The sequence below is a fragment of the Chiloscyllium plagiosum genome, unplaced genomic scaffold, assembly GCF_037043375.1.
Source record: "Chiloscyllium plagiosum isolate Xiang-an unplaced genomic scaffold, Cpla_swu_hap1 HiC_scaffold_4, whole genome shotgun sequence".
Taxonomy (NCBI): Eukaryota; Metazoa; Chordata; class Chondrichthyes; order Orectolobiformes; family Hemiscylliidae; genus Chiloscyllium; species Chiloscyllium plagiosum.
Window position 1 is genome coordinate 121,875,314 of NW_028270142.1, and position 25,979 is coordinate 121,901,292.

Genomic DNA, 25,979 nt, shown 5'->3' on the forward strand with positions numbered 1-25,979 from the left:
CTGTGCCATGATGCCAGAGAATACATATTCGACTTGCTAAGAGAAGAGCCTTTTTTCCCCACATTTGCAGAGGGATTATAGCTCCATGATTCTGACATTTAAACCTTCCCCATTCTCGGCCCAGGGGTGCTGGCTGGATTGGAAGTCAGACCAGACAATGCAGGAAGCTGCTGAATTCTGAAGAGGGCTGAGCGGGAAGCCTGCCTCATTGCTCCAGCACTCTCTCCGAAAATTAAAATACACAACAAAATGAAAACTGCCCCTCTAAACTAACCCTCACACCTTAGTCTTCCTTCACTGCCCCACAGCTCTACACACTTTCAGTGCCCCATCCATGTCAACCCATGATTCCTCATTCCCTCTACATATCCTCCATTGTCCCTCATATGCCACCCTATGCCTATAAATCCATCCCCAATGTTGTTTCATATCCCAATATCACCTTATACCCACATATCTCACCATTATGGGCCCTTATATGCTTTGTGCTAACTCATGCCAATTCATAGTCACATCCTTTTCCAATTCACCTACTATAACAATTCTCTGAGCTACCATTAATGCCCATGCACATAGGACAAAATTATATTTCTATATTCCACACTACACTCTTTTGATACCACACACTGCAGCACAGACGAACTTCGAAAAATCAGAGAAGAACCACCTATACAACATATTCAAGAAGAACAGATACTCAAAAAACACAGTGCACAGATTCCTCAAGAACAAACCACGACAAGCAGCCCAAACACAACCAGAAACCCTAACCACCTTACCATATATCAAAGAAGTTTCAGAAATGACAGCCAGACTACTGAGACCCCTCAGAATCCTAGTAGCACACAAACCCACCAACACTCTCAAACAAAAACTAACAAACTTAAAAGACCTAGTACAACTCATGGACAAAACCAACGTCATCTATAAAATTCCATGCAAGGACTGCCACAAACACTACGTAGGACAAACAGGAAGAAAGTTAGCCACCAGGATACATGAACACCAGCTAGCCACAAAAAGACACGACCCCCTCTCCCTCATAGCCCTACACACGGATGAAAAAAACCACCATTTCGACTGGGACAACACATCTATCCTGGGACAGGCTAAGCAAAGACATGCCAGAGAATTCCTAGAGGCCTGGCACTCCAAGCACAATGCCATAAACAGGCACATAGATCTAGATGCCATCTCTCAACCCCTCAGAAAACGAACAGGAAATGACATCACCACAAACCCCAGGATCCCCATCCAGGAGAAGGATATAAATAGAAAGCAGGAGACAACAGCTTCGCTTCACTTGGAGGTCGCCACTGATGATGTTACCTAGCCAGGTAATGAAACGTCTGGATATCAAACCTACAGCTCAGCGAGCAAACCTACACCCTAATCCTTTTGAGATTGTTAGCAGTGGATAAGATTGTGCCTAAAAGGCACATTAACCTTTTGGAAAGTTCAAGCTGTCAAATAAGTGCCAAGCATGTCAAAACATGTGATCTTGATGAAGGAGAATACTTTTCTCAATCGAATTCAGTCTGCAACATAACCTTTTTTCAGTAATTTTTTTTCCTTTCCATATTGATGCTGGTGAATGATACTTAAGTTGGCATGGTAGGTGAAGGGGGAAAGGGTGGTGGATGGAACTTTATGTTGGCATGGAGGTATGAGTGCCTAAGAGAGAATGGATAGAGGTGTATAGAATGGTGTAGGGGGTGTGAGGGTCCACGATACATGGGTAGATGAGCATCAGGTGGTATAGGCATTGAGGGGTCATGGGGATGGGTGGATGGTCACAGATGCATTGACAGTTTAATGGAGACAGGTCAAGACAATGTTGTAGCAAAGGTTAAAGTTTGATAACTCTGTTTCCTGACCCAGATGCATCTCCAACCCATCCATTTCTGCAGTTAATGGAAGTTTTAAAGTAAATGGGTGAGCCAGCTACTCCAAAGCAGCCTGGGATTTTAGGAGATGTGAGGGATGAGGACTGGATTAGCCTTTTGATTAATTTTTGGCCCCAGTGCTAGAAGCCTTAGACAGCTTTCTCCCTGGCCCAACTCTGAATCTGGCAGCAGTCTCATCAGGGCATCATTCTGAATTTCAATCCATCCTGACTCCTGCAATGAAAGGTATGAACTGTAAGTGGCCGTTTTTAAAGGCTGGATTCACGGAGCAAAGAATTCTTTTGAATCTGTACACTCAATCTGGGAATGAAAATAGGGGCTTGAAATGGAGTTCTTGATGAACCATAACAATTGATTTTATCAATTTGTCTATGACAGACACAGAAGTGACGTAAAAAATGGTATGCAATCATAAACCATAGGTCCAAAGACACCTCTAGTGATAACACATTTTGGTATCAAAGTCATATACCTCATTATACATTCAAGCAAGTGGAAGACATGAAGAAGGGAAGCAATATAAGATCATATTTTTGAGAAACATATGTTTCTATACATTAAGTGGAAGTCAGCAGATAGTGAATTGCATAGAGGTAATGAATACTTGAGTTTACCTTCTGTGTTATTCTGTGATACAAATGGAACAGGAGTATCCAAGTTTTTGTTTGCATGGTTTGACTGTGTACAATGGAGTCTGAGAGCTAAATAGAAAGATTACTTTCATATTCCTCCAATTTTACATTTATCTCAAATTGCTGGTGTTAATTGATCATAGGGTTATCATGTAGGATTTATCAGAGAAGGACTGACTCAGCAGTTGAGTTTGGAACAACAGAGTATAGATGTTTTGAGGGAAGCTGTCTGGTTGAGTTTTTTGAGTAAATTGTTAACATATTATGGAGGCATGAGTCTATAGATGTTACCATTAGGAATGCTCAGAAACATTTGATAGGATTCTGCCCATAGTTTATTGGCAAAGAAAAAAGCACACAGCAATTGAGACTTTCTAACATGGCTCTGTAATTGGTTGAAATGTGGGCAAAAAGGGATTAAGGTTTGTGGCATTTTTTTTAAAGAAAAGTTGCGAAAGACTTAACTTAAAGATAGTCAGTTGTACATATGAGATTAAGGTGACTGAATTATGTTCACCAACATATGTTAATTGCAGCAGAAAGTTTTTTTTAAAAAAAGACAAAGAATTATCTATTTACTTAGTTGTTTGTGGGAGATGAAATCCAATGCAAGACCACCACTTGAAAAAGACAAATCTTAATGAAGTGAGGCCAAGGGGTAATGGAGCTGTGAACAAATTTAGAAATCCAGAGAAATAACTCACTAAAAGGTTTAATATTTTATAGTTACAAAAAGACTAGTTGGATTTGGAAGTAAAATTTCAGGTGCATAGAGTCTTGCTTGGAAAGGTTGCTACTTGCCTTGAGCACAGGAAACTGATCAGTCAGAAAGTCTTGATTTGTTTACACTTTGACATTCACTCTTATACTGCAGAATTTTGATTTCCAGAGGCATGTGATGTTTTTAGAAGAGTAGACAAGGTAGAGACATCTTGTGATGTTTCATCATAATAAAGGCACTATATAAAGATAAGTTGTGGCTCATTGTCAAGGAAGATGACCAATTGTGGAGAGGTGGATCCAGAAGGTAGGTGTAACCACACTCAGAGCTTGAATCATACATTCTAACGTTCAAGCAATGCAGCAGGCAATTGTTAAACTGAAAAGCAAAATGATAAATTGGCCTGCAGACTGGGTTTAATTAAGACTTGAACCCAGGGGTTTGCAGTAGTTGGTTTGCTCCATTCACCATGAAATATTCACTGAAGGCTGAAATGGACAAGTTGGAGATGTGCTTGAGTCAGGAAACAAATTGATCCGACTTGAACCCCGATTCCACGTGACCCAAACCTGTTTGTTTTCCATGTTAAAACTCCACTCTAGGTCAGGTTTTTTGGGAATACTGCAACCAGTTGTAGGGATCAAGATGGGGTTCTTCTCTTTATAGAAGACTCTTGAGTGTCAGACATGTATGAGGGAATCAACCCTGATGGATATCATTTCACAGTCTTCCTAATTAATGGCCAGCACCAAGAACTACTTCCAATTGCTATTATCAGCCAAACTGAACAAGTGGTGATGTTGAACAGCAAGCTCAAGGCTGTGTTATTCAGCAGTGCTTTTGGGAGAGTTGGCACTGCCACTGTAAGCAAGAAGTGACACTGGTAGTGTTGGATGGAGGTGCTCTCTGAAGACTTCTACAGTTGTTAAAAGTGAGTGCCAGGTGATCAGTGTTGAGAGAGATCCCATATACCTTGTGGCTCTCTGGTACCAATATCCCTTCATGGGGGAATTAAAGGAGATTTCCTTGCCAGCCCACTGCAACTTGCTGCTGTAAGGCTGCACCTGGGCATCGGATGTGTTTGAATCTCAATTTCACTCGACTGCCTCTGTGCATTTAACTGATGAAACATTGGTGGGCTGCACGGTGGCACAGTGGCTAGCACTGCTGCCTCACAGCGCCAGAGACCCGGGTTCAATTCCCGCCTCAGGCGACTGACTGTGTGGAGTTTGCACGTTCTCCCCGTGTCTGCGTGGGTTTCCTCCGGGTGCTCCGGTTTCCTCCCACAGTCCAAAGATGTGCAGGTAAGGTGAATTGGCCATGCTAAATTGCCCATTGTGTTAGGTAAAGGATAAATGTATGGGTATGGGTGGGTTGCGCTTCAGCGGGGCGGTGTGGACTTGTTGGGCCGAAGGGCCTGTTTCCACACTGTAAGTAATCTAATCTAATCTAATCATAACTATCTGACAGCACACTCGGAACTTTGAAGAATGTTATTCAAAAAGTGAGAATTGTTTGTTTTTCTCCCAGCTCCTCCAACAAATCAGTCTGTGCAGGATCGAGAATATTCTCAGTAAAGAGTTAATGGCCTCGAGTGCACGCAGTTCAGATTCATCAGATTGATCCAACAGATAAAAATGATCAATTGCTGGGAGTCAGTTAGACCCCAGGACAATAGATGGCAGCAGTAAGATACAGAATTATCATTCAGTTGAGGAGACTTAACAACCTCACAAAGGAGAGCAAAGCCATTAATGAATAACCCACTTTTTGGCACTGTGTACCATGCTTAATAGTTTCATAAAACAAATTCGGTTCTTTTGATTATAATGAACAGATGTTGAGCATAGCTATGCAGCAGGGAATATAAAAACTTAATTAAGGCAACTGTGACTTTTTAAAATATCTACCTTCCAGCGGTGATAAACAAACTCCCTTCTTTCTGCTTTCATTGTACCAGTGGGAGAGAGCAAGACAAATATATTGCTTTCAAAGATGCTTTTGAGATAAAGACTCAATGGTGATCATTTTAAGATTTATTTCTTGTGTAGTTTGCCACCAACTCCTCTCTCACATAAAAATAGTTGATCGCTGTGCTTGTGCCATTTGGAAACTGAAGCTTAAAAGTTCTACACTGTTCCATTCAACAATTCCCCATGTTCTAACAAGGGATAACAGAAATGGAAAGAAAAAAATGGAGTCCCTTGCTGTATTATAAATTATGATCTTAATGATTCATACAAAGTTTCATTTTTATAAAATAGAATTGTTGATATCAATAGTATTAATCTGGCATTCCTTCCTGAGAAAGTATTTGACAAATGTGTTCTGTTCATTTCTGGTACAAATGAAACTCAAACAGTTTGTCCATAACAACATGGTTCCCATTGTTTTCTTTTAGCTTTCTGAAAAATAGTTACCGTCTGAAATCTTTTCCTTGCAATCAACTCCTATAATAATTAATTATCAAGTTGTATATGACAAAAAATATTTCTTGTCTAATGCCATTCTTTTCTCTATTTGGGTGAAACATCATTTGTATATAATTTCTAAACATTGACTTTATTATTTTTAATTTTGCCTCACACCAGAAATAAAGAGGAGGGATTCTTGGTGATGCTGTATATTTTCACCTTGGCAATTTTACCAACATTCTTTTGGTCTCCAGTATTGTGTTGTAAGTATAATGTTATTAAATAAGAATGCATTAGACCTCTGTGATTCTGGAAAGACTTTTTAAATTAATAAATTTAGCACATTGTTTAATTATGACATAAACCATTTTTAAAAAGAATACATGAAAGCAATTAAAAACCAGGCCTGAAAAGGCTAGCTTGCAGTGCACTCAGGATTCCTGGAGTAGCATGACAATATATGTACTAAATAATGAGGATAAGAGGAAAAAAGACATATAAATGTTATCTTCACAAATGACAGAAAAGAATATCTCAAATTCCTCTGCGTCCACCCATTCCGTACTGCTGAGGCTGAGATTATGTTTGCCAAGTATGAGGCAGATGACATTTAATTCTCAATTAATCATGTGATTTTGCATTTGGTGATGCCTGATGTGGGCTTTTTTTGGGTCTTAAACCACTGCCATTATAATGCTGTTTATGTGCTGCTAGATGTGTTAGCTCACATAATATATACCACAAAGATTGGGTTTTTGCTGCGAGAGCTGTCTTGAAGTTTATTAACTAGACTATCTCCATTTACATTGCTATAATACATGGCCTAGGTTTTGTTCTTGCCGATGCAGGCACTGCGGGTCAATGATCAATACTGCTGCCTCACAGCACTGGGTTCAATTACAGTCTTTGGGTGACTTGGTGGGTGGAGGTTGTATGTTCTTCCTTATGTCTGCGTTGGTTTCCTTTGTGTAGTCTGGTTTCCTCCCACAGTCCAAAGATGTGCAGGGTTAGATGGATTGGCCATGCTTAATTGCCCTATATTGTCCAGGGAGGTGCAAGCTAGGTGGGTTAGCCAAGGTAATTGCACGGGTTATGGAGGTAGGGTGGAATGGTATTCAGAGGGTTGGTGCAAACCCGATGGGCCGAATGCCCTCTTGCTTCACTGTGGGCATTCTATGTTACCATACAGTGCACACACACAACTGACAGAACACAGTAAGCTGATTCCATTATGCTGAGAGAGTGACTGAATCAGATCATCTCATGTTCTGATGTCACGTAACTTTCTTAAGGATAAACTACCTGTCTGATCTGAAATCAGTGTAAGAGCACAATAGAATGTCTTCTAGCGAAGTTTATGGAAAATGTACAAATATTTCCAGATTACAATTCCATAATTTCTAGTGGCTTATAAGCATGTGCTCACTGCTATACGGCTTCTAAAATAAAATCGTAGTTTAGAAATTATTATTGATGTGCATTTATAGAAAGTACTGTGCGATAGATGCTACCAAAACATGTTTTTTTTAGAATCCCTACAATGTGGAAACAGGCTATTTGGCCCAACAAGTCCACACTGACCGTCCGGAGAGTAACCCACCCAGAGCCAATCCCCTATCCTATTACTCTATATTTACCCCTGACTAATGTACCTAACCCACACATCCCTGAACACTACGGGCAATTTAGCATGGCCAAATTCACTTAACCTGCACATCTTTGGATTGTGGGAGGAAACCGGAGCACCCAGAGGAAACCCACGCAGACACGGGGAGAATGTGCAAACTCCACACAGACAGTTGCCTGAGGCTGGAATTGAACCCTGGTGCTGTGAGGCAGCAGTACTAACCACTGAGCTACCATGCCATCTGTTAGGTAGCCCTTCTCTTGCTCCAAGCTCATGATTTAATCACGGAGTATCTGCACCCATGTTGAGGGTGCTGCACCTTGGGCTTTCCCAGGACATTCCGTGAATGGAACTCCATCACTCACCTCTTTGTACTCTCTGTGGCCTGTTATCTAGTACTTTTGGATTAACACATTTGTAAAAACCATTGGTTATTATTTGATTTGGTGTCTTAACCCAATTGAGAATCTTCATTGAATTACCTACTCAACAAGGCTTTCTCCTGACCAATAATTGGAAACAAAGGATATGTTATGCCCTAAACTTCCACCTTTGATTAAAATGATTTTAGTAAAAATGCAGTGAGTTTGCCTTTATTCAGTACCCTTCGCAACCAGGAGAAATCTTTTCTTTCAATAGTGCTCCAAGATGTTTAACATCTATCTGAGAGTGTAAGCACATTAAATTTAGGGTTGGGTTTCATTTAATGCCTCAGTCTAAAGATGGGATCTCTGACAGTGCAGAATGCCTTCTGAACTACAGTGAAATACTAACCTGGATTAGATCATCAAGTGGGGGTAACAGAACTTAAACCTGTATCAGTTTCGTTCATATCTGCCCAATTATAATGAATTTAAATTCCTTATTGTGTTGTTAAATTAAATGTACACTCCACCACTCTGATTATGTTTTCTTCTATTCAGCAGTGGAAGACAGACTCAACTACAATGGTCTGGATGACAACACTGTGTGTCCTAATATTAGGATTGGACAAGATGATTTGCCAGGCAAGTTTTCAGACTTTAAAAGAGACGAGGCATGGAAATACATCTAACAGCAAGTGCAGCAGACTGTTTAATCATATCTAAAGATGAACATTTGTATTAATCAAGGCTATGAACTCTGATAATATACTGAGAACATAAAAACCAAAGAGGTACAAATACATAAAATATGAACACCTCAATATCTGCTGCTGTGGGACCCCATGGTTCACTCCATTGCTGCAGTTGTGGGGACGACAACTGTCATTGATCTTTCTCCTCTCCTTGTCTCATTTTAATTGATTTGAACATGCTGCCACAAATACTTCACTGAAGCTGACCCCAGAACAAGTGTTGATGCCAAATATTATGGGAAAGTGACAAGCTTGGAGGAATGTTTTGGCCTATATTGAAGGACAATAAGTGACCAATATAAAACTTAAGAGTCTTGTAATTTACAATTTTACTTGTCATTTAGATTTCCTTTGTGTATAAAGAGCTTTTAAAAAGGTTGCAAATCATGGGACTTACCAGTGATTTTTGATTGCAGGCAGTTCTGTAACCATCATCTCTCAAAGTTTTCATTTATTATGAGTCACATTTATTAGCAATAGATAGTATGTCATTGTAATGCGAAACATTATTTTTATGTGTTCTACAACTCACCTATTGGCAGACTGATTTTGGAGAGACACAATCAAAAAATCTGTCTGTTATTTTTTTAATTCCCAGGATTTGACCTCATTACTCAATTCCAATTGGATACCATTCCCCTACGGGGTGTCAAAAGAGTGGAAGGTTCAACACCACTTCAGATTGCCTTCAGACTTGACAGAGAGGCCAATTTTGAAATTCCAACAAGGTATGAAAGTCCTCAGCTTGAATGGGGGGAGAAACGGAAGGGGTTCTCATTATCAGTCATTGCTTTGATATCTCTAGTAGAAGTGCATATTCATAGACATTGCACTGATGCATAGCCACCCAAGAATCTAACTAGTGTGTCTACAACCACACAGAGAAAGACTCTGATAAATACTATAATGTATGTCAGCGTGATATAGTGAATAATGAAAGACAACTAAACTGGAGGGAAAGAAAGGAAATCCTTGACCATGTTAATTGCATGAGTATGCATTTTGTAAGGATTAATTAATTTTACTCTCTCTAATATAAAGTGGACATTTAATTTCTTCCAGAATAATCTACCCACGAGGGCTGCCCGAAGAGTATTCCTTTGTTACCACCTTCCGGATGGTAAAAAACACGGTTCATAAAGTGTGGAACTTGTGGCAGATTGTGGATGAAAATGGCTACAAGCAAGTAGGCCTGAGGCTGAATGGCAACACCCAGTCCTTGGAGTTCTATTTAGTCGGCTTGGACAGCAATCTGCAGTCAGTCATTTTCCGAGGGGTTTCCCAGATCTTTGATACTGACTGGCATAAGATCCTGGTGGGTGTGGAGAGGGACACTGTCAGCCTATTCGTGGACTGTCATCGTGTAGCCTCTCAGCCTATTAAGCCAAAAGGTAACGTCAATGTAGAAGGGAATACTCTGATAGGCCGTCTGGATGCAAACCACAAAGTGTCCGTGGTGGTGAGTTGATCTTTCTATTTCATTTGTTTTGACTGAATCTAAAATAAAATTGCAGGTACTGAGAAACCTTCATTGGTAAAAACCTGCCTTTAATCCAAAATTGAGGTCTCATAGAATATCCATGTCACATAGAGTTTAGGAACATGTTAGCAGAGCCTAGGCTCAGAACATCTAATTGCAACTGACAGCTTAATTAGCTTCTAATTACATGATCTCCCAGTAAAAAAACCCACTAGGACGCTTCCCTTTTTTTTGTCTGGCCAGGATTGTATTTGCTAGCTTATCCCAAGCCAAATGGGAAAATTATCATCCCTCACTATTAAATCCATGCTTACAGGTTTCTATATTGAACTAGCTGACCCTGCATTCATTCTGCACCTGCCCCATAGGATCAAGGCAGCTTTGTCGTGGAGCTGGATTTGGTTCCAAGTTTCCATTGCCAGATGTGTACCATTGCTTCATTATCCACTGGCTCAAGGTTCTGCAACTCTCAACCTCACAGCAGTGTGGGTACACCTCCAGACCAAGTGGGCTGTGAGAATGTGGTTCTAAAAGGCAACTCCCCACCTCCTTCCCAAATGTAATTAAGTGCTGGTCTAGCTGTAAAGTTTTAAAAAGTGTCAATAAGCCCAGAAAGGTGGTCATGAATTCTTCATTAGATGGCATTCAAGTGCAGCTTTTAGGCAGGGGCAGGCAGTGACAGTCCCTAATACGTTATGTGGTGGATAGAGGTGAATTACTCCACCATGCATATCCATCTGCTTGCAGCACAGCCACTCTGCAAACCTCATAGAATGGAATTCCCACCAGCTGGTGTATGGACTTTCAGGGTCTGTGCCTTTCTTGCATGAAATTCAATTGTAATAGAAGCTGATGGTGTTTTCTCATTCCTATATTTCACGTATGCTTTCCCATGAGCAGTTGGCTGAAATGTCAGCATTCCTGATCCGTTATGTAACGGGCAGCTGCTTGCAGTTCTATTTTATTATTTATTCATGGGAGTTGTCTTGCTGGCTAGGACAGCATTTCTAGCCCATCCTCTATTGGCCAGTGGGCAGCTACAAATCAACCACTTTGTTGTGGGTCTGCAGATAGGTTTGGTCAGACTAAGTAAGAACATGAAGGTCATTAGTGAATCAGATGGAGTTTTTTTTTTAAGAACTATTGACAATGGCTGCATGGACACTATTCCAGACTTTTACTGATTTCAGATATCACTCTCTGTCAGGGTCGGAGTTGAACATCTTCCAGAAAATTAACCTGGGATTCTGGATGACTGGTCTAGTGATATTACTACTACATTGCCACATCCCCAAGTCATGTTCCACACATCTTTTAAACATCTAGATACACCGTGCATGTTTGCCAAATGGTTTTTGGGCCATAGGGCCATCATTTCCCTACCTTCTCCTCAGTTTTTTTCTTTTGAGAGAATAATGCAGTTCCCTTTTTGAGTGTCTCATTTGAACCTGTCTCTACCATACTCTGAGGCAATGTATTCCAGATCCCAAGCACATGTTGCAGCAAGGAGATTTTTGTTGTGTCAACTCTGTTTCTCTTGCCAATTCCCTTCAATCTGTTCCATCTTGTTCTTGGTCCTTTATCAACAAGAGCAGTTTCTCCCTATCTATGAGTTAGTCACAGCTCCACTTTTTAATGTAAAGATGGATGTGTGTAGTGCTTCCCAATTTTGACTGTTTTAAAAATGAAAATAAAAATGAAAAATCACTATTATTTTTAATTGGACCAGTCTTTTGTAAAGAATGTGCCTTTGCTCATTTGATGGTTCATATATACAATAGATGTTTTCCAATGTTTATCAGTTAGTCATCCAAAGAAAACTGACTAGTTGGGTCTGCTCTTCAAAATGTCATTGTACATTGCTGCGAAAGGTAACAGAGTTAATGATAAACTAGTGACATAGATTTGACACTTGGAATTGGTGCTTTGACAACTTTGACTTTGACAAATTTGTTCTATTAGATTACTGAAAGTAAAAATGTTTCTACTAGAACAAAAATGAAATTGCTAACAAAACTTAGCAGATCTGGCAGCATCTGTGGGAAGAAAGCAGACTTCATCAGATTGAGTCACCAGATTGAGTTCTGATGAAGACTCACCAGACTTGAAACATTAACTTCCTACGATGCTGCCAGACCTGCTAAGTTTCACCAACGATCTCTGTTTTTGTTTCAAATCTCTTTGTCCTGTTCTTTATTGTTTTGACGATAGCGAAGCCCTTTGTTGAAAACCCTTTTTAAAGTAGATTGTTTGGGTTGGCAAACTTATTCCAAATATCTAAAAATATTGCGCAGCTGTCCCTGATGTTGGCTGCATGGTGGCTCAGTGGTTAGTACTGCTGCCTCACAGTGCCAGCGACCTGGGTTCAGTTCCACCTTTACGTGACTGTCTTTGTGGAGTTTGCACATTCTCTCTGTGTCTGTGTGGGTTTCCTCGCACAGTCCAAGGTTGCACAGGTTAGCTGGATTGGTTGTGGGAAATGCAGGGTCACAGACATAGGGTAGGAGGTGAGTCTGGGTAGGTTGCTCTTTGGATTATCGGTGTAGATTTGATGGGCCAAATGGCCTGCTTCCACACCATAGGGAATCTATGAATGATACTGCTGAACTGGTAGGAATGAGTATGACCATGTATGTGAAGCACAAACAAAAAAGTGGCATTTTATCTTCCACAATGGAGTAGTTAACACTTGGAGTGCTTTTTGTTTTTTGTTTAATTTTAACCATTCTTTCTTTCATTTAGTTTGAGCTGCAGTGGATGCTGATTCACTGTGATCCACAACGTGCGCATCGAGAGGCCTGCACAGAGTTATCTATACAGCAGGTAAAAACTGAACAAAGACCTGTCGCAATCATAAGTCTTGTTTTACGGTAAAGTTATTAGTCTGTCTTATTCATTGTACCTCTGCTCCACCTCTGGGTCCCCTCTACTCCCTCTTGTTGCTATTTTCCCCTTCCTGTATCACTTATTGCCCTTTAGACTTTATTCTCTCATGTCTATTCAAGTTGAACATTTTTGCTTCAACTCTTTCCTGTGACTGCAAATTTTTTCCCCTTTGCATCATTATTTCCTAAATTTGTTGATCTCTCTCATCCTGTTCCATGCCTATCGTTCTGCTCTTTGTGTGTGTCTACATCTTAACACTCTTTGAGTTTATTTGTATATTTCTATTGATTTTATCTTTTTCACTTGCCCATTTCCCCCATCTTATAATCACAGAGAGATTTTTGTTTTAATTTTCATCAAATTGAATTGGAGTTCAGAAAAATTCACAAGACCAAAGCAAAATGGGTTATATTAAGATGGAGCATGCATTTTTAAAATTACAACATTCCCTTCTATTTTATTCCACCGCTAGAAAAATGTCTGTTATGAAACTGTGTTCAATTATTTTTTCAGACAGACCGGAGGCATTAAAACATTCTTGTAAAATGTTGGAACTGTTTTAGACTCAACACAATGGCCTTTATCCTTTAGTAGCTTGGCTACTTTCAAGGCCGACATATGTACAGTGATTTCTAGAATGAGGTAGTCAGTCATGCCATAGACCCAGTAAAGGCTTGATCTCTGGTTATCTACATTCTGTCTATTGTGCTACCTTTTTCTGTAGAAAATGAATGTTTGACGATGTGTTGTAAATGAAAATAATTACAACAAAAGAAAGAACTTTAAAGAGAACATTGCTCAATGTGTGTCAGCACCTCCAGGAGTGGATGAGGCTGAGGGAAATTACACAGTCTGAGATGTTCAAATTGGGTGGTAAAGCCAAATTACACTTCTCCACCTTCCTTCAACGAATAGAATGGGTCACATTTTCAATTTTTTTTTAAAGGCTTCTGCTTTTTTTTTCTATATATATATATGTCAATAAAACTCATCTCTTTGACTTTTACTCCAGCTTTTATCTACTTTTTGTATGTTAAATCATATGTTATGTTTAACTTTTCAGAGAAGGTACAACCTCACATTATTGATTTGTGCCTGTATATGAATATGATATTTGTTAATATTTAGGATTGATTGATATGGTTCTTATTATGATTCAGTTCATTAAAGTTTCACTTGCAAGGTTTCTATTTTTATATGGATGAAACAATTATTATGACTACAATATATAAAAATAAGTTATAATCTCCGACTGAAGGCATTGAGTCATTACTGAGAATTCAGTCAATGTCTTACCCTGGTGGAAGTACTTTGCTTTGGATTGTACTTTGGAGTTTCCATCTCTGTGACAAATAATCAATGGGCAGGATGTAAAGGCTGTGATTGCTGTTATTCTAGTCCTAGTGACTGACCTGGTTGATGTACTGCAAGATAAATCAAGATCCCAGTCCAACTGCTCGATGAAATGTATCCTGGCAAGGAGACAGCCCCTTGAGGAAATAATAGGATGGAGATAAAAGGAAACTGTTCAAGAAAATAAAACATATCAATGTCTCCAAGGTGTCAGCCAGTAAATAAAGTGAAAGGACAAATTTATTTCTCCCATATTCCTGAAGGCACTGTCTGTTTTATGGGTACCGTCCAACAGAAGCAAGCATTCTTCACGTGTGAACCTGTCGTGACGAGTACCGGTTCTCATCCAATATACATGTTGGTGCACTTACACCTCTATCCAACAGAGCCCTCCTTCCAACTTGTTAATCTGCTAATTTATGAAAAATCCCCTTAGCAACCTGACTGTCATTGTGAATGGGAGTACCAGTGCCCCAGGCTCTCCTCTGTACTATGTATATCACTGAGAGGTAGCATCTGAGCAGCTAGCCAAATCCTTGCTGCCCTCAGGTCTCCAAGGGTTCTTGCCACCCTGCCTCAGTATTCACTCAATTGTGGGTTAAAATCCTGCCTCCTATCCAAAACTGTCCTCAAAACACTTCTGAATGATTCAGGCACCGCTTATTTTTCTAACTGGACATTGTTCCTGTAATACATTAGAGGACATGTATCACCACGAGCAATTCCATACATTTATACACATCAGAGTAATTTTGTATTCTCCACATTCCTTAACTTTAAAACACGTGTTACTTTGAATTAACACAATATTTTAAATTTGTCACACATGGAAACGACATGCTAAAGTTAGGGAAACAGCAACAGCAGTCACACGTTGTTCTAGACACCCCAATCGGACTGGAAACCCTATTTCTGACACCAGTCAACCAAAAGAAATACACTTGTAGCTTCCTTAGAATTTTCCTGAGTGGTGTTGCGTTGAAATGTCCTTCAGAACCAATTTGGTTAGGAATACTTAGAGGAAGCAACGTGGATAAACTGTGCAGAAGGTGCACCCTCTATTTACAAGGCAATTTTCTGAATTTTTAAAATGGACAGTCTCAAGCTAAAATATCCTAAAGCTTCTTTTGAAAGCTCCACACAGAGGGACAAATATGTAGGTAAGTTGGTAAGGGGATCAGATTGCTAAGGCAAGCAGGTATGGAAATTGAGTGGTTGAGGTAAATGTGTCAGGTGGGCAGAGTGCCTGGTAGATAGATGGGTGAGGAGGGTAGGTTGGCAAGCGTGTGAAGTGGGTAAGATGTTTGGTCATCTGTTTGCTTTGGGATATCTGAAAGGCCCTGTAGCATATCTTCTGAGGTACAACCCATCTCCCATTATTCCGCTACCAGACAATCTCTCCCACTGGAAGAACATGATTTTGTGCAGCATCTTTAAGGCTTTAAAAACAGGTGATTTAGAGACAATGCATTGCTTTTTAAATGTAGAACCATCAAAAAATTACAACACAGAAAAAGACCACTCAGCCCATCATGTCTACACCAACTGAGCTAACTCGCTGCATCCAGTCCCACTTGCCAGCAGCTGTGTGTAGGCCTGCAAGTTACGGAGCCTCAGGTGTATAACTGGGTTCCTTTTGAAATTAAGGTTTTCTGCCTCAACCAGTAACATGTGCAGTGAATTCCGCACAGTCACCACCTTTTGGTTGATAAAGATTTTTTTCATGTGAGCAGTCAGAAGTCATGGTGCATATTGGCACCAATGAGACAGCTAGGAGAAGGGATGAGGGTCTAAAAAATGATTTCAGGGAGTTAGATTGGAAGCTAAAAAGCAGGATGAGTAGAATAGTAATCTCAGAATTACAATCGGTGCCACATGCTAGTGAGGCAAGGAACAAGGAACGAGTGCAGCTAAACACGTAGCTAAAGGGCTGGCGTAGGAGGGAGGGCTTCAGATACATAGATCATTGGGTTACCTTCTGGGGAAGGTAGAACCTGTATACGAAGGCCGAGTTGCATTTAAACTGGAGGGGCACCAATGTCCTCAGCAGGAGATTCGATAGAGCACTTCAGGAAAGTTTTAACCTAGTTTGGCAGGGGGATGGGAACCAAAGCTACAAATCAGAGGAATGGGTCATTGATAAATGAGTAGAAATGGAATGCAGAGAGTCGGTCAGGAAGTATACACAGTTGATAGGGCAAAGGGATGGGTTAAATGTGTCTGTTTCAATGCAAGGAGTCTCAGGAATAAGAATGATGAACTTAGAGCATGAATCAGGACTTGGAACTATGATGTTGTGGCTATAACGGAGACATGGATTTCACAGAGGCAGGAATGATCGCTGGATGTTCCAGGGTTTAGATCTTTTAAAAAAAACATGGAGGGTGGTAAAAGAGGAGGGAGAGTAGCATTGTTAATTAGAGAGTGCATCACAGCTGGAGAACAGGAGGTTGTTGAGGAGGGTTTGTCTACTGAGTCAGTAACAGGGAAGGAGCAGTCATTTTAGTGCGTGTTTTCTAAACACCCCTCAATAGCGGCAGAGAGATGGAAGAACAGATTGGACAGCAGATCTTGAAAAGGTACAGATATAACAGTTGTTATTATGGGTGACTTCAACTTCCCCAATATTGATTGGAACCTCCTTAGTGCGGACGGTCTCGATGGAGCTGATTTTGTCAGGTTTGTCCCAACTCAATTTGTAGGCAAGCCAACTTGGGGGAGGCCATATTTGACTTGTTTCAAGGCATTGAGCCGGCCAGGTTCAGATCTCTTGGTGGGAGAGCATTTTGGTGGCAGTGACCACAACTACCTCATGTTTACCATACCCATTGAGAGTGATAGGAACAGTTGGTATGGGAAGGTATTTAACTGGGGGAGGGGAAATTATACTGCTATTAGACAGGAGCTGTGGAGTATAAATTGGGAACAATTGTTCTATGGGAAATACACAACAGAAATGTGGAGGCTGTTCAAGGAATACTTGATGTGAGTGTTTGATAACTTTGTCCCACTGAGACAAGGAATGATAAGGTGAAGGAGCCTTGGATGACAAGAGAAGAAGAGCCTCTCATCAAGAGGAAGAAGGAAGCTTACTTAAGGTTGACGAGGCAAGGATTTGGAACAGCTTTAGAGGATTACAGAGTAGCTAGAACTCAAAAATGGACTGAGGAGGGCTAGGAGGGGGCACAAAAAAGCCTTGGCAAGAAGGATTAGGGAAAATCCAAAAGCATTCTACATTTACGTGAAGAATAAGAGAATGATCAGAGAGAGGGTAGGGCCAATCAGGGATAGTGGAGGGAACTTGTGTCTGGAGTCTGAAGAGGTAGGGGAGGCCCTAAATGTGTTTTTTGCTTCAGTATTCATAGAGAGAGGGATCTTGTTGATAGTGAGAACATCGTGGACCAGGTTCATAGCCTTGAACAGATTGATATTAAGAAGGTAGATGTGCTGAAAATTCTGGGAAGCATCAAGATAGATAGGTCCCCAGGGCCAGACCAGATATATCCAAGGTTACTACAGAAAGCAGGGAATGAAATTGCTGTGCCTCTGGTGATGGTCTTTGCATCTTCACTATCCACAGTAGTACCAGATGATTGGAGGGAGGAAAATGTTGTTCCTTTGTTCAAGAAAGGGAATACAGAAATCCCTGGGAACTACAGGGCAGTCAGTCTAACTTCTATGGTAAACAAGGTACTGGAAATAATTCTGAAAACCAGGATTTATGACCATTTGGAAAAACATAGTTTGATTAAAGATAGTCAGCATGGCTTTGTGAGAGGCAGGTCATGCCTCACAAGCCTTATTGAGTTCTTTGAGGATGTGATGAGACAAGTTGATGAAGGTCGAGCATGTGGTGTATATGGTGTGGTAAATATGGATTTCAGGAACAGGCCCTTTGGCCCATACTGACCCTCCGAAGAGTATCACGCCCAAAGCTATTTCCCTACCCTATTACTCTACATTAACCCCTGACTAATGCACCTAATCTACACATCCCTGAACACTATGGGCAATTTAGCATGGCCAATTCACTTAAACTGCACATCTTTGGATTATGGGAGGAAACCGGTGTACCTGGAGGAAACCCACACAGACACGGGGAGAATATGCAAAGCCCAAGGCTGGAATTGAACCTGGGTCCCTTGGTCCTGTGAGGCAACAGTGCTAACCATGGAGCCGCCATGCCATCCCAATAACTTTTGCCATAGTAGGCTCATTCAGAAAGCTAGGAGGTATGGGATACAGGGAAATTTGGCTATCAGGGTACAGAATTGGCTTTCCAAAAGAAGATAGAGAGTGGTAGTGCATGGAATGTATTCTGCCTGGAGGTCAATGACCAGTGGTGTCTTGCAGGGATTTGTTCTCGGGCCTCTGCTCTTTGTAGTGTTTATAAATGACTTAGATGAAGAAGTGGAAAGGTGGGTTAGTAAATTTGCCAATGACACAAATGTCAGTGGTGTTGTAGGCAGCACTGAGGGCTGTTGCAGGCTACAACAAGACATTGACAGGATGCAGAGCTAGGCTGAGAAGTAGCAGATGGAGTTCAACCTGGATAAATGAGAAGTGATTTATTTGGAAGGTCAAATTTGAATGCTAAGTACAGGGTTAAATACAAGACTCTTGGCAGTGTGGAGGAACAGTGGGGTCTTGGGGGCCATGTACATAGATCCCTCGAAGTTGCCACCCAAGTTGATAAGGCTGTTAAGAAGGTGTATGGTGTTTTGGCTGTCATTAACAGGGGGATTAAGTTTAAGAGCCGTGAGGTTTTGCTGCAGTTTTATAAAACTCTGGTTAGACCACTATTGGAATATTGTGTCCAGTTCTGGTTGCCTCATTATCGGATGTAGATACTTTAGACAAGGTGCAGAGGAGATTTACTAGGATGCTGCATGGATTGGCGGGCTTGTCTTATGAAGAGGGTTTGAGTGAGCTCAGGCTCACTGGTGAGAAGAAGGAAGAGAGATGACTTGATAGAGGTGTACATGGTAATGAGAGGCCTAGACAAAGTAGGTAACCAGAGACTTTTCCCCAGGGCAGAAATGGCTGTCATGAAGGGTCATAATTTTAAGATGATTGGAGGAAAGTTTAGGGGAGATATCAGAGGTAGGTTCTTTACACAGAGAGTGGTAGGTGTGTGGCATGCACTGCCAGCGGTGGTAAAGCCAGAGACATGAGGGTTAAAACTTGTGGTGCTGGAAAAGCACAGCCAGTCAGGCAGCATCCAAGGAGCAGGAGAGTTAACGTTTCAAGCATAGACTCTTCAACGTCAACTCTCCTGCTCCTCGTATGCTGCCCGACCGGCTGTGCTTTCCAGCATCAGGTCTCCAGCATCTGCCGTCATCACTTTCTCCTCAGAGACATTAGGGGCATTTATAAGCGACTGCTGGACAAGCATATAGATAGCAGTAAATTGAGTGGGGGGTGTAGGTTAGGTTGATCTTAGATTAAGATAAATGCTCGGCACAACATCATGGGCAGAAGGGCCTGTACTGTGCTGCACTGTTCTGTGTTCTACTTTGTATATGTCTCTCCTATTCCTTCAAGCAATCACCTTAGATCTGTGCCTCCTGATAATTAACCTCTCATTCTTCTAAACTCCAATGTATAGAAACCCAACATGCTCAACCTCTCTTCATAAGACAGTCCCTCGATATTGGGTGTCAACTTAGTAAACTACCTCTGTACTACCACCCTAATACCAGATAAGGGGCTCAAATCTCTCCACAGTATTCCAGCTATTGGCTGACTAGCACCTGTATAGTTTTCACGAAACCTCCCAACATTTAGGCTCCATTCTCTTTGAAATAAAAGCCAACGTTCAATTTGACTTCCCTATTACCAACTGAACTTGGATGCTAGACGTTTTTGTGATTCAAGCATGAGCAGTCCCAAATCCTTCTGTACTGTAGATTACTACAGTCTTTCTTCATTTCAATCATATTCAGCTCCTCTATTCTACCTGGCAAAGTGCATAATCTCTTACATTCCATCTGCTATTTTTGGCCTCTATTTTTAATCTTCCTGTATCCTGCTGCAAACTGTTTCTGTTAGCCTCACCTTTTTCCTTCCCACCTATTTTGTGTCATCTGCAAAGTTGGCATCCAAGTCATTAATATGCATCATAGATAATTGTGACCTCAGCACTCATCCCTGTTGCAAACCACCAGCTACAGGTTGCCATCCTGATAATGCACTGCTCATCTCAACTATTTGTCTTCCATTAGTTAGCTGATCCTCTGTACGTGATAATGACCTGACTCCTCAATGCCATTTTCCAGCCTCTGCCCCATACATTTGAATCTGCACCTTTGCTGTTCTATGATTCAATAATTCTGATGGATTGATTTTTTTTTGCCCACAGAAGTGTTTGCCCCACTGCCTTTTTTTTACTTGCCTTCACCACCTGTCTCCTATAGAACCATAGAATCCCTACAGTGGGGAAACAGGCCCTTCAGCCCAACAAGTCCTCACCAATTCTCCAAAGAGTCACCCACCCAGACCTATTCCCCTACCTATTATCCTATATTTACCCCTGACTAATGCACCTAACCTACACATCCCTGAACACTGCAGGCAATTTAGCATGGCCAATTCACCTAATCTGCACATCTTTGGACTGTGGGAGGAAACCGGAGTACCCGGAGGAAACCCACACAGACTCTAGGGGAATGTGCAAACTTCACACAGACAGTTGCCCGAGGCTGGAATCTAACCTGGGTGAGGCACCAGTGCTAACCACTGAGCCATCATGCCACGCTAAATTCCCAACTCTACCCCCTCCCTGCCCAACCCTTTCCACCACCACCATACTTTGCACTTTCTCCTCTGCACAACCTACTCATTTCTTGAAGCCACTGACTTATGTTGGATTACATTTGTGAAGGACTTAGTTGTTCTTTGGTACTTCTTGAATCAGATCTTTCCTCTACAACAACAGTGACTATCAGGGACAAGATTTCAAAAGCACATTGTTTGTGTAAGGAACTTTGAAATGTTGTAAAAGGTGCGATATAAGTGAAAGTATTTCTGTTATACAAACAAAATAAAGAAGCATCACAGCCTGGTCTTAATGTTGACATCTACATATTGGGTCCAGCTTGGTTGCTGAACAGCAGTTAGCATTGGGAATCATAGTTCAGAGGTTACTCAGCTAATGTAAAACAAACTGGGAATCAAAGCTGAGAGCTTCTTGACTCGATATGGGTCAATCTGTTGATCCACTGAGAAGGTAGACCCCCTCCAATTAAAGGAAGGCATTTGTTTTTGATAGAGTTTATGCTTCGAAAGGATAGTTTGCACCAACACGCTCGCTTTAAAATAATTGCATTGTGATTTATCTTGACAAATGTAAGTTCAATTTGACAAACTAACCCAGGCATGACTGAGTCTAAATTCTTTCCCACTGCTGAATGGCATCCATGAAGAAGGAACTCAGTACAAGTGTAAGAAAAGGGTCTCTAATTTCTCAGTTGTAAATACATTATCTGATGACCTGGATAGCCTTGGAAGATTGCATGTTTGATCACTGGGCTACAATAAATTAGCTCATCTAAGCAGGGAAATCAAAGATGAAGCTATAACTATTAACATCCTTTAGTCCACTGAGGAGGTAAATAACTGGTGGAATGTTGAGTGGTAATCCATTGTGCCATCTCTTCATTGCTTTTTATGATTTCTACCTTTGAAGATGGAGTTGGGTGTAAAATACACACATCAAATGCAGTCTGGTGGAATGCATCAGAACCCAAATATCACAACTTTTGTGCTTTGATAATGCTCAATGCTAAATACGCTGATTCATCCCTTGTCACCAGCATTACTAAAGGGTCAGAGGGAAGGAGTTTAACCAGCTGTGGGTAGACCAGTGATGGTGCAAATGTTATGAGAGATCGAAGAATATGAAGGCAGGAATATTCATCTTTATCTTAAACTTCAAGCTGAACTCAGAGAACTTTTGAAGATCTTGAGAGCAGGGAAAAGCTCCACCCACATGTCAGACCTAATCAAAAAAATCTGCTCCTCATTGTCCAGCCTGCATGTTAAGTGTGAACACTTTGTTGAGGTGCAATTTTGTGAAGTTATGAGTGAACAGTACCTTTATCAACATCAGTATGACAAGAGAGAAAGGGAGAGAATATGTTTGGTTAAAATAAAGGTAGTTTGTGTTGGAACAAGGCAAGCAGCGAAGATACCCATCTAGCTTATACACCCAATATTCTATTGTTTTAGCCTGTTCCAGCTTTGGCAGCTCTCAGATTAATTTTGTTTCATAGAGTCATAGAGATGTACAGCATGGAAACAGACCCTTCGCTCCAACCCGTCCATGCCGACCAGATATCCCAATCCAATCTAGTCCCACCTGCCAGCACCCGGCCCATATCCCTCCAAACCCTTTCTATTCATATACCCATCCAAATGCCTCTTAAATATTGCAATTGTACCAGCCTCCACCACTTCCTGTGGCAGCTCATTCCATACACATACCACCCTCTGCGTGAAAAAGTTGCCCCTTAGGTCTGTTTTATATCTTTCCCCTGTCACCTTAAACCTATGCCCTCTAGTTATGGACTCCCCGACCCCAGGGAAAAGACTTTGTCTATTTATCTTATCCATGCCACTCAGAATTTTGTAAACCTCTATAAGGTCACCCCTCAGCCTCCGATGCTCCAGGGAAAACAGCCCCAGCCTGTTCAGCCTCTCCCTATAGCTCAAATCCTCCAAACCTGCCAACATCCTTGTAAATCTTTTCTGAAACCCTTTAAGTTTTGCAACATCTTTCCAATAGGAAGGAGACCAGAATTGCATGCAATGTTCCAACAGTGGTCTAACCAATGTCCTGTACAGCTGCAACATGACCTCCCAACTCCTGTACTCAATACTCTGACCAATAAAGGAAAGCATACCAAACGCCTTCTTCACTATCCTATATACCTGCGACTCCACTTTCAAGGAGCTATGAACCTGCACTCTAAGGTCTCTTTGTTCAGCAACACTCCCTAGGACCTTACCATTAAGTGTATAAGTCCTGCTAAGATTTGCTTTCCCAAAATGAGCACCTTGCATTTATCTGAAATGAACTCCATCTGCCACTTCTCAGCCCATTGGCCCAGCTGGTCCAGATCTTGTTGTAATCTGAGGTAACCCTCTTCGTTGTCCACTACACCTCCAATTTTGGTGTCATCTGCAAACTTACTAACTGTACCTCTTCTACTCGCATCCAAAACATTTATGTAAATGACAAAAAGTAGAGGACCCAGCACCGATCCTTGTGGCACTCCATTGGTCATAGGTGTCCAGTTTGAAAAACAACCTTCCACCACCACCCTCTGTCTTCTACCTTTGAGCCAGTTCTATATCCAAATGGCTAGTTCTCCCTGTATTCCATGAGATCTAACCTTGCTAATCTGTCTCCCATGACCAAGTTAAAAATCACACAGATTATAGTCCAGCAGGTTTCTTTGAAAGTGCAAGCTTTCAGAGTGCTATTTGGAGTGCTGTCTGGTGTTTTGTGATTTTTATACTAGATAATTGTTGAACTTCTACAGTGTTTAGTGTTAATTGGCTGACCTGTTATTTGGAACCCCTGGACAAAGAGAAGAATTGGGTGAAAGAATGAGAAAACTCGTCTGCATTTAATGCAAGATGATACTTCATTTCCATCTTTAAAGAGTGGTTCTCCCCTGTGAAATTGCAGGGTCACATCACTTCAGGAAACAGTGATGCCAGTCAGAGTGACATACCATTATTGAACTAAGCCTTCGACAAATAAAACCCCAAGTGTTCAGATATAGGAATGATAAATCGTTTGTATCCAGTAAAATGTTCAAGTTACAATTCATAAGACACAGGATTCTGATTTCCTCTTCAGGAATTCTCACTGAAAGATCCAAGTGTTACTAACCTCTCCAGATAGGAGTCTCAACTGATTAGAGAAGATTTATATTGCAGCAAACGTTGATTGGGAAGGACCTTAATTCAGCAAGTGTTGTGGGAAGGGCTATCTCCGCGGGTGTGGAGAGTCAGAGCCCATGATCAGAATCAAATAATTAGGTTCAACATACAACCAAGAGGTGGCCATTTGGCTCTTTAAGTATGCTCTGATTTTAACCTCCAGTCTACATTCCTGAATTTTTTATCGTCTTGGTAATCAACAGTCTAGATATTTTTTACGGCAGAGGTAAATACTCTGCGTCCACTGTTTTTTGAGTACCTTCCAAACATTCAACCAAAAAAAAAATCTACATGTCTTAACTGGGGAGCCCCTTATTTTCAAACTATGACTTCCAGTTCTAGATTCTCCCCCAAGAGGGTGGTATATGTATGGAATGAGTTGCCAGAGGAAGTGATAGAGGAGAGTACAATTACAACATTTAAAATGCATCTAGATGGGTAAATGAATAGGAAGGGCCAAATGATGACAAACTGAACTAAGTCAGATTGGGAAGTCTGGTCAGGACGGACAAGTTGGACTGAAGGATTTGTTTCTCTGCTGTATGAGAGGATTTGAGAGGATACAGGCCTTACTTCTCTAGCCTTTCCTCAAGCAATCCACTTATTCCAGGTATTAGTCTAGTAAAGTTTCTCTCAACTACTTCCAATATATGAAGCCATGCCAAGCAGATTTACTCCATTGAATGATGTGGAAGCACATTGTAGTACTGGCCAAGCAGTCTATGGATTCTAATTACCCAATAGATAACTGTGAAACTGAAGAAGTAATTTCCTGAATTTGTGGTGTTAATATTAAAAGTGAAGATCACAAGTTGCTGTTCATCTGTATTCCTTGTATGTACCACCCTTGTATGTAACTCCTGACCACACTTTGTGACTGAATGTCAATATGACTAGGGATGATCCTGAAATGTCAATTGCACCACACCCACCTCCAACACCCTAATAAATAGATAAACAATCAGATTCTCAAAGCAGAGGCTTGCTTGTGTTTTAATGTGACCAAACCATTCTTATTCCTTCAACCTTCAACTAGCCGTCTTTCTTTCCAAAAGCTTGAATTTCCTTATGAGGCAGACAGCAATGTACTAGTGTTGTCACTGGACGAGCAATCCTAAAACTCAGACTAATGCTATGGGTTAAAACCTCACCATAGAACATGTTGACATTTGAATTCAATAAAATAAACCTGGGCAAAGGGTACTGGTCTAGTGGCAATCATGTAACCACTGTTGATTGCTGTAAAAACCCATCTGTTTCAATTATATCTTGATGGGGAAGAAAATCTGCCATCATTACCTGATCTGGTCTACATTTGACCCCAGACCCACAGCGGTCTGGTTGACTCTTAACTGCCCCCTGGTAGCTATAGATGGACAATAAATGCTGGCTTAGTTAGTGTTGCCTATATCCAATAAATGAATTTTAAAAAAGGAAGACACGTAAGACATCTGTGTTGTCTGAAATAGATCTCCAGAAATGAAGGCTGTCTGTAGAGGTGATGTATTGAATTTTACTTTTAAAACTTTGTAATAGGATAAATTAGAGACAGTAGGGATGGAGGCAATGAAGTAGCCTTCTAATAGGAGAATCAACACAAAATGGCTGATTGTTCCTGACTTCAGGACTATACTTAAACTTGTTTCATTTTTATCTCAAGAAGTAAACACGTTTCACACTGTTAAGAATGTACTAACATTTTTCCCATTTTCTTTCCCCTTAGAGAATTATCCCTAATTCCGAGGTATTAATTCTAATTGATAATGTGTGACTCAGTGAGCTTTTCTTGTTGCATCATGATTTTTGCATGCATCCATAGAATAGAATGCATGCAAATTATTTGGTACAATCCCCTTAGCACTAGTTCATTTAGTTTCTTGCATGTGCTGTA

At 40.9% G+C, this 25,979-nt stretch overlaps 1 protein-coding gene across 1 annotated transcript in view; it reads left to right on the forward strand.

The window, feature by feature from the left end:
• col9a1c (collagen, type IX, alpha 1c) overlaps positions 1-25,979 on the forward strand; it is a 144,079-nt gene that overhangs the window by 23,479 nt on the left and 94,621 nt on the right. Inside the window, exons 2-7 of the mRNA XM_087985856.1 lie at positions 5,852-5,937; positions 8,225-8,308; positions 9,017-9,146; positions 9,481-9,877; positions 12,641-12,721; positions 25,812-25,832. Coding sequence (XP_087841982.1) covers positions 5,877-5,937; positions 8,225-8,308; positions 9,017-9,146; positions 9,481-9,877; positions 12,641-12,721; positions 25,812-25,832 — 774 coding nt within the window. The 5' untranslated portion in view covers positions 5,852-5,876. The remainder of the gene's footprint in view (positions 1-5,851; positions 5,938-8,224; positions 8,309-9,016; positions 9,147-9,480; positions 9,878-12,640; positions 12,722-25,811; positions 25,833-25,979) is intronic.